The sequence below is a fragment of the Anolis sagrei genome, chromosome 2 (assembly GCF_037176765.1).
Source record: "Anolis sagrei isolate rAnoSag1 chromosome 2, rAnoSag1.mat, whole genome shotgun sequence".
NCBI lineage: Eukaryota > Metazoa > Chordata > Lepidosauria > Squamata > Dactyloidae > Anolis > Anolis sagrei.
Window position 1 is genome coordinate 261870666 of NC_090022.1, and position 14915 is coordinate 261885580.

The window sequence follows — 14915 nt, forward strand, 5'->3', positions numbered from 1 at the left end:
ATTGAGGATGGCGTGATTTTGATAGTGAATGCAATGTTTTCTATGTTTTAATGTGCATTTAATTTTAATTTTGATTTTTTAAATTTATGGTAAGTGTATTTTAACTATTTGTTGTCCAAAAGCATTGAATAGTTGCTATGTGTAAAGCCACCTTGATTACCCTTTGGAGTAGAGAAAGGCGGGATACAAATAGAATAAATAAATAAATGCAGTTTGTTTTTCTTTTTAGGTGCTTTCTGAGTTATCTGTCAGTAAGAGTTCTTCTCCGGAGCAGGAAAAAGAGGAAGAACCAACCAGAATTTCAGAATATTTCTTCAATGATATATTCATGGAAGTGGATGATTCAGAGTAATATAGAAACCTCTCAAATATCAGATGGCCAAGAATGCACTGTAGCAGTAATGTAGTAGTTTTGCTCTGTCACACTTTCTCAAATAGCCCTTACATTTGAGGCAATATAAACAGCCTGGCAGGATGGAGTAATATTTCTCTTATTCTGAACAGTCTGTCAATTTTAGAAGCACTGAAAAGAAAACACATGTAAATTTAAAAACACACATGATCAGAACATCAACTGATCTGTGTTTGTATTTGATACAAGTAATTTCTAATGCATGGCTGCTGCTTTAGAAATGCAGTGGAAATGATCTGCTTGCCAATACACCCCCTAAATAGGGTATTTATGTTTGTGGGACTGGGTGTAAATTATTTTTACTTCTTTTTGTGAAGTAAACATTTATTGGGTGTGTGTATGGGAGGGGGGGATAATTCTGCTCTGTAAATAAGTATATTCTGAACATTTCAGTGTATGTAATAAGTACATACAAAATATTTTGAGTTGTCTTATTTTTATGTATTTTTATAAAAATGTATGTGTCTTGGTTCTAAAAAGCAATGTTTAATTCTTCCAAAATGTACAGAGATGTGAAAAATATTTATTTAAGCTGAATGTATAAATAAGATAACTGCCCAAAACTAATTCTGTTGTCTTGGACATAAAGAAGAATTAAAAATCACTCATGTTTTATGCACTAAATCCTAAATGAGAGGCAGTATTAGAAAGTCTTTTTAAAAAACTACCCATATAACACTTTTAAGAAGGATGCATTGAAGTTAAAATCAGGAATCAGAGTAAAGGATAATACAATTATACTGAATAGTTTCCATCCCTTTTTATCTGGTTAGATTTATTTGTCATTGTTAGAAACATGAACTTGCTTGGTTCAGTCTAAAATACTCTGTAAAAGAACTGTGTATTGTGTATTCTTCTTAGTGACTGCATTTTAAATTCTGGTAACCTATTTTACAATTAGCAATTGAAGGTATTTTTCCATAAGTATCAACATACCCATTTTAGTGGCAGTTCTTACTCACAGTAGTTCAATATTGCATACTATTTTGAATATATAATAAGTAAATACAGACTCTTCATTTCCCACAAAGACAATAGGTAGAATCCAGATTTAGTAATACTTAAGAGCAGACCCACTTAAATGAATGGTACTTAAGTTAGCAATGACTAAATGTCTCCTTAATTTCAGTGGATCTACTCTTAGCATGACTAAGTCTAGATCCAACCTAATGTATCTTCTTAATTAGCAAATCAGTATCTTAATTATCAACCTGACAAACCTTGACTGGCTTGATCGTTTGATGTGTGTGTTAATTGTAGAGCTCTAAAAAAGACAAAACTATATATGTTAATGTGAATAATTTAATAAATGTAAATTTAGATAAGTAAACTGAGAAGTATTCACAATTTTTAAGTGAATTACTAAAGTGGAATGCATCCCAACATGGAAAGTCTGTTCTTATTATTGCTTGGAAGAGGTATACTCAAAAGAGACTACTGAAATAATGAAAAACTTATTAGTGCAACTTGCTGGAGTGGTTCATATTGTGATGTAAAACAGGAACAAACGTACAAATGTGCCTTATCTTTCCTTGCTAAATGAAAAAGATGCCAGGTGCTCTTAGTGTTCATTGTAAACCATGTTCTCTTGGAATGTCTTTAAAACACACATTTCTTTCTGTCACTAATATTGCATACTTCAATCAAAGAAACCAACAGACCATCCCAGTTTATGGAACAGACCATTACAGTTTGATTAAAATGCAACAAGGAACTGCTTTCCATAAATGTTTGACATGTTTTTCAAAGGCATGTACTGTTATGTGTAAGCTTTCTGTTTCAAAGAAAGCAGTTGTGATATATGTGTAAATTATGTGAATAAACCATTTTGTATCACTTGTAAAGTATTTTTTGGTGTTAAGGATAAATGGCATGGGACCCACTAAGCTATGCCAAACTATGGTCAGCTTAAGCTTTCAGACCTGTCAGTGGAGGTCTTAAGATAACTGAAAATGCAGTCAGGAATTATTTATTTCTCTTCTAGGGTGTGTTTAGCACAGCTTTAGAGCATGTTTTCTGGTAGTCACCCTTTCGTAGATCACAGGCATTGCTGGGTAATTTCAAAAAGGAAAAAGCAGTCAAAAATGGCAAATCGGCAACAGCAGCAGTTTAGCAGAGCAGAATCTTCTTGTGCAGAGCAGTAGAATGAGTAGCCTTCAGCAATACAGGAGAAGAGTCAAGTTTTAGAAGTTACAAAAGGCTTTACTGAAAGAGTTACATTTCTATATAGGAAAGTTAAGAGCTTCACTATGTAACTCTCTGGAGACATAATATTTATCTCCATGCTCACAGAAGAAAAATGAAAATGGGAGAAATAAGGTTGAACACTGTGAAACACTATCAGCTTTCTCCCAGTAGACTTAAATCAAGGAATAGTTTCTTGAGAACCACCACTCCTCTAAATGTTCCTCCCCCAACAGCAAGAATATCCCTGTGGGCAGCAAAATCCGGCAATTCCAACTGGATGGCCCCCTACGAGGGTCTTCCTCCGGGGGCAAACCAAGAATTGGTAACTTGGAATCAGAGTTGGCAGATCAAAAGACAATCTGGCCAAATGCTACAACCTAGAAGAATCCTCCACCTTGTATGATGGTGGAGCAGAACAAACAACTTGACATCTGTATGCTTGCCCACAATACCCTGCCTCATGCACAGAGGAAGAACTGTTTAAAGCTGCAGACGATACGGTTCCTTTTGCCTGTTTTTAGTCTAAAATTATGTAGCTGCTTGTGTTTCCTTTATTTACTTATTTATTATTTTCCTTTATTGTACCAGTATTATACTTTTGCATTTACTTATCTCACCCAGGGTTTTATTAATCTTATTCTGTGCATTTGGCTTGCCCACCATGCTTTTATTTTATTTCTTCATCATGTTAGTTTGTATCTGTTTATTTCATTTTCTGTTATTTTCTGTATTTTACTTTGATGTTATCTGCTGTTTGTATTTCATTTCATTTCGTTGTACTAAATTCTGGGCTTGGTCTCATGTTAGCCGCCTGAGTCTCGTTTTGGGAGATGGTACCGGGGTATAAATAAAGTTATTATTATTATTATTATTATTATTATTATTATTATTGCAATGCTTTTGACATGAAATAAAAAGGGGGTGCTTGGGTACAACTGATGAGACACAGTGGGGCAAAGGCCATGGCAACTCATTGAGACCCTCCGCCCCTGGGAAACTATAACTATGGATACTGAGTCTCGATTTTATATGAGGGGGGTTACTTTGAATAAAAAGACACATGTCCCTGAGAAGCATCTGTCTAAGAAAGAAAAGTAGGAGGAGAGAATAGAGACGGACAAAAAGGACAATGGGGGAAGGGCTTTCTTTGCCAGCTGACCCATCGGCCTATGTAAGTCCTTGATGAAGCCCCCGGTGGCCCAATGGGTTAAACCCTTGTGCTGGTGGGTCTGCTGACTGAAAGGCCAGTGGTTCAAATCTGGGGAGGGAGGTGAGCTCCCATCTGTCAGCTCCAGCTCCCCACACGGAGACATAAGAGAAGCCGCCCACAAGGATGGTAAAACAATGTCCTTGCAGGTGGACAATTATCAAACATCAGAAGCAACCTGCAGTTTCTCAAGTCGCTTCTGACATGAAAAAAGTCCTTGATAAGGACTATAAACATGTGCAGGATGTTGCTGAGTTCCAACAAGTTCATGCCCTTCTTGCAATCGATGTCTCATGGTGTTAAAATGCTTGCACAAGGAAGGAAGTAAATGACCAATATAATGAGCAATGTTATTCTCTGGGTGCAGGCAATAGGCAAGATTTCAGGAAGGATTTATCACCTTTTAATGTCAGTATGGATGTACATCAGGCATGGGCAAACTTGGGCCTTCCATGTGTTTTGGACTTCAACTCCCACAATTCCTAACAGCCGGTAGGCTGTTAGGAATTGTGGGAGTTGAAGTCCAAAACACATGGAAGGCCCAAGTTTGCCCATGCCTGATTTACACTCTGGCTGGGTTTTCATCTCAAAGGGGAAAAGGCCTGAAAGGCGAAGGAGCGACTGAGGGAGGCTTCCCCTTTAAGGGCCCTGCGGGGGGAAAGGCGGGCGCGGGCGGCGCTTCACGCGAGGGCAGGCTCCGCTCTGCGCCGTAGGCCCCGCTTGGCCTCTCCATTGAGGCCGGTTCCAGGCCCGCGAAGCGCCTCTGCCGCCGCGATGCTCCTGGCGCTACGATGCCGCTCGTGCCTTTTCTTCCTCGGCCGTGGCCCTCGCGTCAAGGCCGATGCCTTCCGCCGAGGCTTCCACGGGGACAAGGTGGCCACCCTGGGCTCCCCGCCCGATGCCGCCTCCTCACTGTATCAGGTAGGCCAAGGAGGAAGAAGAAGGGTGAAGCACAAGCATGGGCAAACTTGGGCTCTCCAGGTGTTTTGGACTCCAACTCCCACACTTCCTAATAGGCTCAGGCCCCTTCCTTTCCCCCCTCAGTCGCTTAAGCGGCTGAGGGGAAAAAGGAAAGGGCCTGAGCCTGTTAGGAAATGTGGGAGTTGGAGTCCAAAACACCTGGAGAGCCCAAGTTTGCCAATTCCAGGTTTAGGCCCTCCAGGTGGTTTGGACTTCAACTCCCACAATTCCTAGGAGGCTGTTAGGAATTCATAGAATTGGAAGAGACCTCGTGGGCCATCCAGTCCAACCTGTCAAAAAGCAGGAAATTCACATTCAAAGCACCCCCAACAGATGGCCATCCAGTCTCTGTTTGAAAGCCTCCACCACACTCTGGGGCAGAGAGTTCCACTGCTGAACAGCTCTCACAGTCAGGAAGTTCTTCCAAATGTTCAGATGGAATCTCCTTTCTTGTAGTTTGAAACCATGGTTTCCTGTGTTGTCGAAGGCTTTCATGGCCGGAATCACTGAGTTGTAGGTTTTTCCAGGCTATATGGCCATGTTCTAGAGGCATTTTCTCCTGACGTTTCACCTGCATCTATGGCAAGCATCCTCAGAGGTAGTGAGGTCTGTTGGAAGTAGGAAAATTATTTATTATTATTTATTTACTTTGCTTCTATACCGCAGTTCTCAGCCCGGAGAGTTCTCACCGCAGTTCTCACCGCAGTTCACAACACACAAAAAACAGCAAAAATTCAATGCACCAATATAAAAACAGTTAACGACCTAATCTAATACACAGTTAATACACAATTACTTTAATAACCAATCACTAGCTTCTCATCACTAAAAACACGATCCAGATTTGTCATTCATTGTTCCATTCCTATGTCATCACCAATCATTGCACTAATTATTCAAACGCCTGCACAAATAACCAGGTCTTTACTTTTTTGCGGAATACCATTAGAGATGGTGCTAATCTAATGTCTGTAGGAAGGGTGTTCCACCGCCAGGGAGCCACCACCGAGAAGGCCCTATCTCTCGTTCCCGCCAGCCGGGTTTATATATCTGTGGAATGACCAGGGTGGGACAAAGGACTTTTGTCTGCTGCAGCTAGGTGTGAAGGGGTCTCCAGGGTAGCAGAAAACAAGCCTGCTCCCTCCTCCCTATGACTTCCCCTCACATATTTATACACGGCTATCATGCCTCCTCTCAGTATTCTCTTCTTCAGGCTAAACGTGCACAGCTCTTTAAGCTGCTCCTCATAGGGCTTGTTCTCCAGACCCTTGATTATTTTAGTCAGGCTCCTCTTGACACATTCCAGCTTGTCAACATCTCTTCAACTGCGGTGCCCAGAATTGGATACAGTATTCCAGATGTGGTCTAACCAAGGCAGATAGAGGGGTAGCTGAAGTCCAAAACACCTGGAGTGCCCAAGTTTGCCCATGCCTGATTTACACTATTTCTAGAGAGATCCCCTCTCTGGCAATCTCCAAGTGATCCAGTGCAATTCTGTAGTCAACTTCTAGCAAATGTCAGCCATAGAGTTACGGTTGCCATACATAAAATTACTATCCACTAAAGGTAATGTTATACAAAATTTTTAATCATTTTGTTTATATTCAGATACCTTGGCGAAGGGGTCCAAATCTAAATAAATATTAAGTGTCTTTTGTTTGAACTCTGTTTTGTGTGTTTTAGAATGTATTTGGTAGAGATACATTTTGGTGTGTAACTTTTACAGAAGTACGCTTCATTGTGTGCATTTGTAATGTTTTTGCTGTGCTTGGTTATTTTAATTATTTTGTAATTTGCCTCTTGCCATGAGGAGATGCGGGTTAGAAATAAAATTATTATTACCTATATTATATTATTGTGGGGGGTTTTAGTGTCAGAAGCAACTTGAGAAACTGCAAGTGGTTTCTGGGGTGAGAGAATTGGCCGTTTGCAAGGACGTTGCCCAGGGGCTGCCCAGATGTTTTTGATGTTTTACCATTCTTGTGGGAGGCTTCTTTCATGTCCCCGCTGAAGCTGACAGAAGGAGCTCATCCACGCTTTCTCCGGATTCAAACCTTTGACCTGTAGGTCTTTAGTCCTGCCAACACAAGGGTTTAACCCATTGCGCCATCGGGGGCAACTATACTATTGTGTGTTTTTAATTAATTGCTTTAAGTGATACATTGTAATTATGTGATTTTTAAATATATGTTGTGTTATTTTTATATGTACTCAAGGCATCAAATTGTGCCTTTGTTGTGAGCTGCCCTGAATGCCCTCTGGAGTGAGAAGGGCAGGATATAAATGTGGCAAATAAATAAATAAATTATTAAACATGAAATTCATTTATGTTTTTTTTACACATACCTTGGAGGTAATTTTATACAATCATTTTTAATAATGTTGTTCTTGAACCAGAGATTTTTTTTTCATACATAAAATGTGATGCATTATTAAAAGTATCGCAGCCACCTAGTTGGACATTTTCAGTTTGTGGAGTATTTCCAGTTTTGACTTTTGTGGATTGACTCATAGAATCATATAATTGGAAGATACCTCGTGGGCCATCCAGTCCAATCCCCTGCCTAGAAATAGGAAAATCGCATTCCAAACTCGTCACAGATTTGATTAAATATCTGCCCTCTTGTAACGTCTGTGTCTTCCAGTGTGACTTTACCACTAACTTCCTCTGGTTTAGCTGGAGGACCTAGAGATTCCCAGAGAAAACAGCTCTCTTGAGCCCCTTCTACACTGCCATATACAATCCAGATTATCTGCTTTGAATTGCATTATATGGCAGTGTAGGCTCATATAATCCAGTTCATAGCAGATCATGTGGATTATCCTCTTCAATAATCTGGATTATATGGCAGTGTAGAAGGGGCCTGGAATCTCTGGGTCCTCCAGTGTGGTTCTATAGTCAGATTCCAGTCAAAGTCAACAATATAGCCATGCTAAAAGACCTAGAAATTCAAGTAAAAATATAGCAATTTCTCTATTCACAGATTTTCACTTTCACCATGGTCCTGTTCCCCTAACACCAGCAAATGTGGAGGGCTGACTGTATTTTAACCTCCAATAAAGGAATATTTAACCTGTACTCTATAAACTTCTCTTACAGGAAGGATTTAAATAGAGGCTGGTATATCAGTTAGGGCACTAATTTGCTCTTCACCTTTTAGACTGTTTTGATCAAGAAGTTGGATTGAAATACCTTTGTATATATCTTAAAATTCTTGCATATCTGGTATCTGAGCCCTGTTTCTCCCACAGTGATTATATTCCCCCATGACACTGGCCATACTGACACAATGCGAGTGTGTTCACAAACATTTAGAATCTGTCACATGTAGTTTTCCCTGTGTCAGAGAACTCACTAAAAGAATATGCTGTAGACAAAGAAACAATGCCTTAATAACAGCTTTTCAAATACTCAGATTTCCCATTGCAAGAGGTGAAAAAAAATCAAGGTTGTTTTTTTCCTTTATATTTTAAGGTTGGAAATCTTCCTATAAACCTATCTGAAGACATAGTTTTCCTGGACATAGTTAGTCTCTGCCTGATATATATACTTATTTAAGAGAATTGAGTTAATACACCTGAGTTAAATAGGTTTAGGGCTGCAGCATCCGGATAGCAAACGTCAGAAATCTGCATGCACTCTCTGCCCACATAGCTCAAAGACTTGTAGTCCAAGATCATATGTGGACTTTTGAGGTATCCCAGCTCACATTTAGTTATCAGCACTTGAGATATCAGAGGAACATAAATGACTCGGTGCTATAGCAGTGGCGTTTGTTGGAAGGTCATTTTGAAGAAAGGGGAAAGTTTTCAAGTTATTCCTGTACTGTTTCCCATTAGAATTAGTTGTTGATTAGGCCTTCTGTGTTCCATTTGTAAGATTTAGTTAGTTGGATGATTTCTCTTCTAATTATTTGTGGGGAAAGTTCAAATTTGAAGTCAAAATAAGCCAGGTGTACCCACCCACTCTTAAGAAACAATTCCAGATGAATAACTATTGTATAACTTTCAAGGAGTAAAATGACTCAAGTTATTTCAAGATATACTGACATTGTTATTACGTATTTATTAAGGCCATGTTGTGCAGACCTCTTTCTACCCACTTGAAAATTGTGAGGTCTCCTCCATGAGGCACTGAACAAATATAATACAAGATACTGTGCGTAAATGAGTGCTGCCCTTTTTCACTTCTCTTGTTTGTCATTCTCTACAGATTTAACAAGACATAGTAGAAGATAGTTCTCAAGGCAGGGCAGATATAAATGCAATTTGGTGAGAGGGAACAAGTGATCTTTAATTTATGAAATCTAAAGATGAGACCATAGGGCTAGGGTTAGCAGACAAAGTCCAGCAGATTTTCCTCCTCCTTGTGTGTTAATGTTTACACTTTCTGAGTATTCAATTTGTGCATCTCTAGTTAACAATGGGTACATTTATGTTTCTGTAAAATCAGGGGCATATAGGTTTCAAGATTCCAGTTCTACACGATTAACTAAATAAAAGCATCTACTTTGTATATTATGTTGAACCATAGTTTGCCTCTGGATGCATCCTGGATTTATTCACCCACAATTTCTCCTATAAGTTTGGTTTTGAACAAATCATATGTTGCTGTTAGATCTGAACTGACTTGTTCAGTTTGCTCAACTCTACAAATGGTTGTTTTAAATTGAGATTTGTAAAGCAAACGTGGTTTGTCATTTTGGAAGTAGTGGTAATAAATGAGCCCAATGGGAAAGAATTTACACTATTATGCTCATCCTTTGATACTTAAAAGGAATAGCTCTCCTGGTTGTTGTTGTGCATTTTCAAGTTGTTTCTGATGAGTGGCGAACCTAAGGAGCCAGCATGACATAGTAGTTTGAGTGTTGGGCTAACACTCTGGAGACTAGAGGTTTGAAACATCACTTGCCTTGAAAACCTACTTACTGGGTGACCCTGGAAAGCCACAGGTTTTCTCAGCCACAGAAAAGCTATGATGGGTTCTCCTTAGGGTTGCCATAAACTGGAAATGATTTGAAGATGTACAGCCACCACCACAACAACAAAGGCAACCTTATCACAGGGTTGTCTTGGCAAGATTTATTCAGAGGTGATTTGACTTCGTTTTTTTGACTCAGCTGGGATTTCTGCCTTGGTTTCCAAAGTCATAGTCCAACACTTAAATCACTGCACTGTGATGGTTCTCTCATCTTGTCAATAAATTGAGATCTGCAGGTGAAATCTTGAAATATCATTATGTAATAAGCTCTGAATTGTTGGTACTTGTAATAAGACTTTCTCTGTAACAGCAGTCCACTTGTGAAATTTTCTTCCCTGAAGAATAGTTTGGAGCTGCCTTTGAGAAGCGACAAACACAATACTTTTCTGACAGGTCTTTGATCAGTATTAGAACAACTTAATTGCATATGTGCTATTTTGAAATCGATAGGTATTTTTATCAGTTATATTGAAATGGAATATATTGTAACCAATCCTGAAACCATTGTGTGATGAAGGATAGGAAACAACTTGTATGCATAAATAAATCATGTCTGGAAGGAGATATCATAGGCAATTAATGGGAGGCAGATACATATATCCTGTTCCCCGACAAAGGCCTATATTTCCATATAATCCCAATTATCAAAACAGATAATCCACATTATCTGCTTTGATAATCCATATAATCCAGTTCAGAGCAGATAATCTGGGTTTTACATGGCAGTGTAGAAGCAGCCTAAGATACTGTAAGATGTTTTAATGAAGAAAGAACTTTGTAAGTTAGCTTTTATGATGATAGTAATTATGGTAGCAGTGACTCTGGTGGCAGCCCCACAATATCTTTGTTTGCTCAACTAATGCATGTGTTAGGGTGAAGGAAAATTTTGGAAGGAGAAGAATGTATTTCAATAATCATCTCATTTTCCCTTTCAACAACTAATGAAGGGAGAATCTTTTAAGTAAATTACATAGTCATAGACACATGTGAGCTTTACTGTAGTCAGCTAGCATGAGTCCTCATAAGTAGGAATAATTTTAGAAATCTGAATATTTTAATCACCTTGCTCTTCTTTGTCTTTGTGTATGAATATTTTAACATTAGAGTAGTAGTGAAACATAACATATAATTTAAACATGATGAGTTATTTTTTGTGGAGCTTGATTGGTATTTGTAATTAAAAGAGATCTTGACCCACAATCTTTCTCGTACGTTCATGACTTCATCTTTTTCTCTCAGAAATGATCCACCCTTTTACCCTGTGTGATTAAACTGGTAGTGATTCAGGTTGTTGTATTAAACAGACAAGGCTTCATTACTATTAATATTGATGGTCAAGGTAACCTGAATTAATTAAAACAAAACACAGAATATCCAGAGCTTTCTGTCATCAAAGCATATTTTGTTAACTAGTTAAAAGACATCCTAGAACTAGACCTTCATTTAGATAGTTGTTTTGGTAACATGGAGGAGCATCCAAACAATTTTTTTCCCTAACTCCCCGGTGTTTCCAAAATAACCTTATAACTATCATGATGTTTTGTTGAGGCAATTGGGTGGATGGTGGTGTTTGAAAACCTCACTCCATTTTCCTTTAGATTAACATTGCTTTTTAAAAAGTATTTACTGCTCTTCAGGCAGACCTCCAGGGCCAACTTTTAAAAATAGTGTTTGCATGCATATTGTGAGAAATTTTAAAACTGAAATAATATCAACTTAGCAATAAACCTCACTGCATTTGGTGAGGGTTTCTTCCAGGAAAAGGTGCATGGGTTTGTGGCCAGAAGGTAAATAAACAGAAAGAAAATACAGTTAAAATAGTAGATCAGTTCAGATGTGTTGAATAAGCCAGTATGTTTTGAGCAATGTGTTTTGCAAAGGTGATTTAGTAATTCAATTGTTAAATAATACTTAAAGAAAAGGGAGAAAGATTATGTCCCTAATTGTTTTTATGTTATTCCTCTTTTAAACATTCTGCTATCCACTTTTATTTTCTGTCTAGGAAAACTACGAAAGAATGAAAGCATTAGTGACAAAACTCCAACAGAATTCCGAAAAAATCAGGTTAGGTATGTGTTATCCTGTTTTCTCTCTTATTAGAGAGTGATGATACTTGGTTTTTGGTAGTGTGTAATGTGAAAATTTTCAAGTGCAACAGAAATAGAAATATTACCAATACGTATAAGTTTAGCATCATTGCTCACTTTGCTCAGCGTACATCTAAGAAGTGTTCCTTCTCTGCCACAAGACTTCATAAGCATCTGAGAATTATAACAGTAGGTGATGTGTTTGATGTAAGAAGCAACTAAAAGCCATAAGAGGGGGTGGAAGAGATGAAGGTCCAACAGTAACCCCTCTAGAATGTTAGTTTTAAAGTTGTCAGTGTGAGCATGAGGTTTTAAGCTGCTGTAGTTAGGCATGGAATAGTTCTTTTGGTGTTAAATGAATTGATTGCATCAGCCTTGTATCAAGTCTGCCTGCATTATTTTCCTGGCCACCAATAGCCAACAGTTAACCATAGATGCCAATCCATTGAGTTTCATACAGGCAGAGAGAAAGAGAAGGATGTGTGGGTCCCTCTTTTCATTTTTGTGCTCGCTGTAGCTTAAGGAACCTTGCAACTGCATACTAATGGAGACTTGTCTCAAGGAAAAAAGAAAACCTTTTTTAGCTTCTGCAAGTCAGTCATAATTGCAGCAACACAACTGTAATTGCTTAAATGAACAAACCCAGAGGGTGCTCATCAATGCTTCGTCTTCATCCTGGAAAGAAATGATGAGTGGAGTGCCGCAGGGTTGTGTCCTGGGCCCAGGTCTGTTCGACATCTTTATTAATGACTTAGATGAAGGGTTAGAAGGCATGATCATCAAGTTTGCAGATGACACCAAATTGGATGAGATAGCTAATACTCCAGAAGACAGGAGCAGAATTCAAAACGATCTTAACAGATTTGAGAGATGGGCCAAAATTAACAAAATGAAGTCCAACAGGGACAAATGCAAGATACTCCACTTAGGCAGAAAAAAATGAAATGCAAAGATACAGAATGGGGGACGCCTGGCTCGAGAGCAGTACATGTGAAAAATATATTGGAGTCCTCATGGACAATAAGTTAAACATGAGCCAACAATGAGATTTGGCAGCTAAAATGCCAATAGGATTTTGGCCTGTATAAATAGGAATATAGTGTCTAGATCCAGGGAAGTCATGCTACCCCTCTACTCTGCCTTGGTTAGACCACACCTGGAATCACACTGTGCCCAATTCTGAGCACCACAATTGAAGGGAGATGTTGACAAGCTGGGGTGTGTTCAAAGGAGGGCGACTAAAATGATCCAGGGTCTGGAGAACAAGCCCTATGAGGAGTGGCTTAAAGAACTGGGCATGTTTAGCCTACAGAAGAGAAGACTGAGAGGAGACATGATATCCATGTTATGTGAAGAGAAGTCATAGGGAAGCTTGTTTTCTGGTGCCCTGAAGACTAGGACACAGAACAATGGCTTCAAACTACAGGAAAGGAGATTCCACCTGAACATGAGGAAGAACTTCCTAACTGTGAGAGCTGTTCAGCAGTGGAACTCTTTGCCCCGGAATGTGGTGGAGGCTCTTTCTTTGGAGGCTTTTAAAAAGAGGCTGGGTGGCCATCTGTCGGGCATGCTTTGAATGCAATTTTCCTGCTTTTTGGGAGGGAGTTGGACTGGATGGTCCACGAGGTCTCTTCCAATTCTAAGATTCTAACTGCCATAAATAATTTCATTTGCTTTGTATTCGTACATCAATAATACGTACAATTTCTCAGTGCAGGCAAGGAAACAACCTATTCAGAAAACACTGGCTCTTTCTACACCTTTTATATTGTTATGCTCTTTCCCCTTCCGTCCTTTCTAGCCCTTCTTAGTCAGTATTTTGTGTCTCTGGGTCATTAAGTTAATTCTAATATTTTCTGTCCTTAAGACGATTTTCTATTTCTGTAAATCAGAAGGTTAGCCAAGTCTGATTTGTGAATACTTTATTCTTGTACGTGAGTGATGTGGTATTGGCTACACAGACCCAGGAGAATTGGCATTAAAAGGATTGGGCATAATGATAGAATGAATAGAAGATGAAGAAAGTAATTGTTGTTGCCGAATTTTTTTTGCTGTTGCTAAAAGATAAATGTGTTTGTTCAATAACTTATGCAAGTAGCCAGTAAAAAATAATTGTAATCTGAGATATTATATGGCAGGTGGTGGAGAAAAATCCAGGAACCTTCACACGTCAAGAGGAAAATTGTTACCTAGAGAAAGAATTGACAGACTTATAGATCCTGGGTAGGTATTTGCTCTTTCATTTGTAATGTTTTAGCATACAGGCTGTGGAATGTTAGATAATTTCAGATTATATGAACTGGTTATCATTTGTAGAGAGGAGAAACGTTAAAATGGTTGTGTATTTCATTGTGTTTAGTGTTTTTGTTAGAGTGGAAAGATGTAAAAAAAAAAAAAAACATCATTCAAAATACAGGTTTTATAAGAACTACGGAATGATGAATCTCTAAAGTTTTCTGTCTGTAATATTGATCTGCATCATAATACTTCATGTGACTTGAGGTCTTTTTTTCTGTTTTCAGGTCTCCATTTCTGGAATTTTCCCAGTTTGCTGGTTACCAGCTGTATGGCAAAGAAGAGGTACCAGCCGGAGGCATCATTACAGGCATTGGGAGGGTATCAGGGTGAGACTGCTGTTGGTGGATTTCTATACTGTTGGTTTCAATCCTGTTTTCTGATACTTCTGAATATTGGAAATAGATCTCAAGAGACTAGAATTAATACATTTAATATTATGGAGTCTTAGCCTGCTTTGCATGTTTGTTCAGATCTCTGATATAATGTTTTATTTTGTCTTGGTTTATCTACTGATCAGTCTGATATTCCATTTCAGGGTCAGGCAGTTCAGAGAAATCATTCCAAAGTACTTGTGAAAACAACTTTTGTTCTTATTCTTTCTTGTTTGATAATGAAATAATGGTTTAATGGGTGTATATGTCCAGCTTCTTTCCAAAAGATATCAAATCCATCAGAACCATATGTATTCTTGTGTTATAAAATGCAATTTTCCAAGCTCCATAACAAAGTGATTTCATAAATTTTGGTAATTTTGATCTGTACATAATATTTTACTCCCAGAGC

The 14915-nt window shown here is 38.5% G+C and overlaps 2 protein-coding genes across 5 annotated transcripts in view; both read left to right on the top strand.

Annotated features, from left to right (window-relative positions):
• The window catches only part of BDP1 (B double prime 1, subunit of RNA polymerase III transcription initiation factor IIIB), a 67791-nt gene extending 65543 nt beyond the window's left edge, over nucleotides 1–2248 (top strand). For all 3 annotated transcript variants that reach the window (XM_067464564.1, XM_067464565.1, XM_060761695.2), the window contains exon 42: nucleotides 230–2248. In XM_067464564.1, the coding sequence (XP_067320665.1) occupies nucleotides 230–352 (123 nt within the window). In that variant the 3' untranslated portion in view covers nucleotides 353–2248. The remainder of the gene's footprint in view (nucleotides 1–229) is intronic.
• Nucleotides 2249–4334: 2086 nt separating this feature from the next.
• MCCC2 (methylcrotonyl-CoA carboxylase subunit 2) overlaps nucleotides 4335–14915 on the top strand; it is a 41530-nt gene continuing 30949 nt past the window's right edge. The window contains exons 1-4 of one of the 2 annotated variants that reach the window (XM_060761693.2): nucleotides 4335–4727; nucleotides 11750–11816; nucleotides 13973–14057; nucleotides 14357–14458. In XM_060761693.2, the coding sequence (XP_060617676.2) occupies nucleotides 4581–4727; nucleotides 11750–11816; nucleotides 13973–14057; nucleotides 14357–14458 (401 nt within the window). In that variant the 5' untranslated portion in view covers nucleotides 4335–4580. The remainder of the gene's footprint in view (nucleotides 4728–11749; nucleotides 11817–13972; nucleotides 14058–14356; nucleotides 14459–14915) is intronic. The other variant, XM_060761694.2, reaches the window with a different exon arrangement.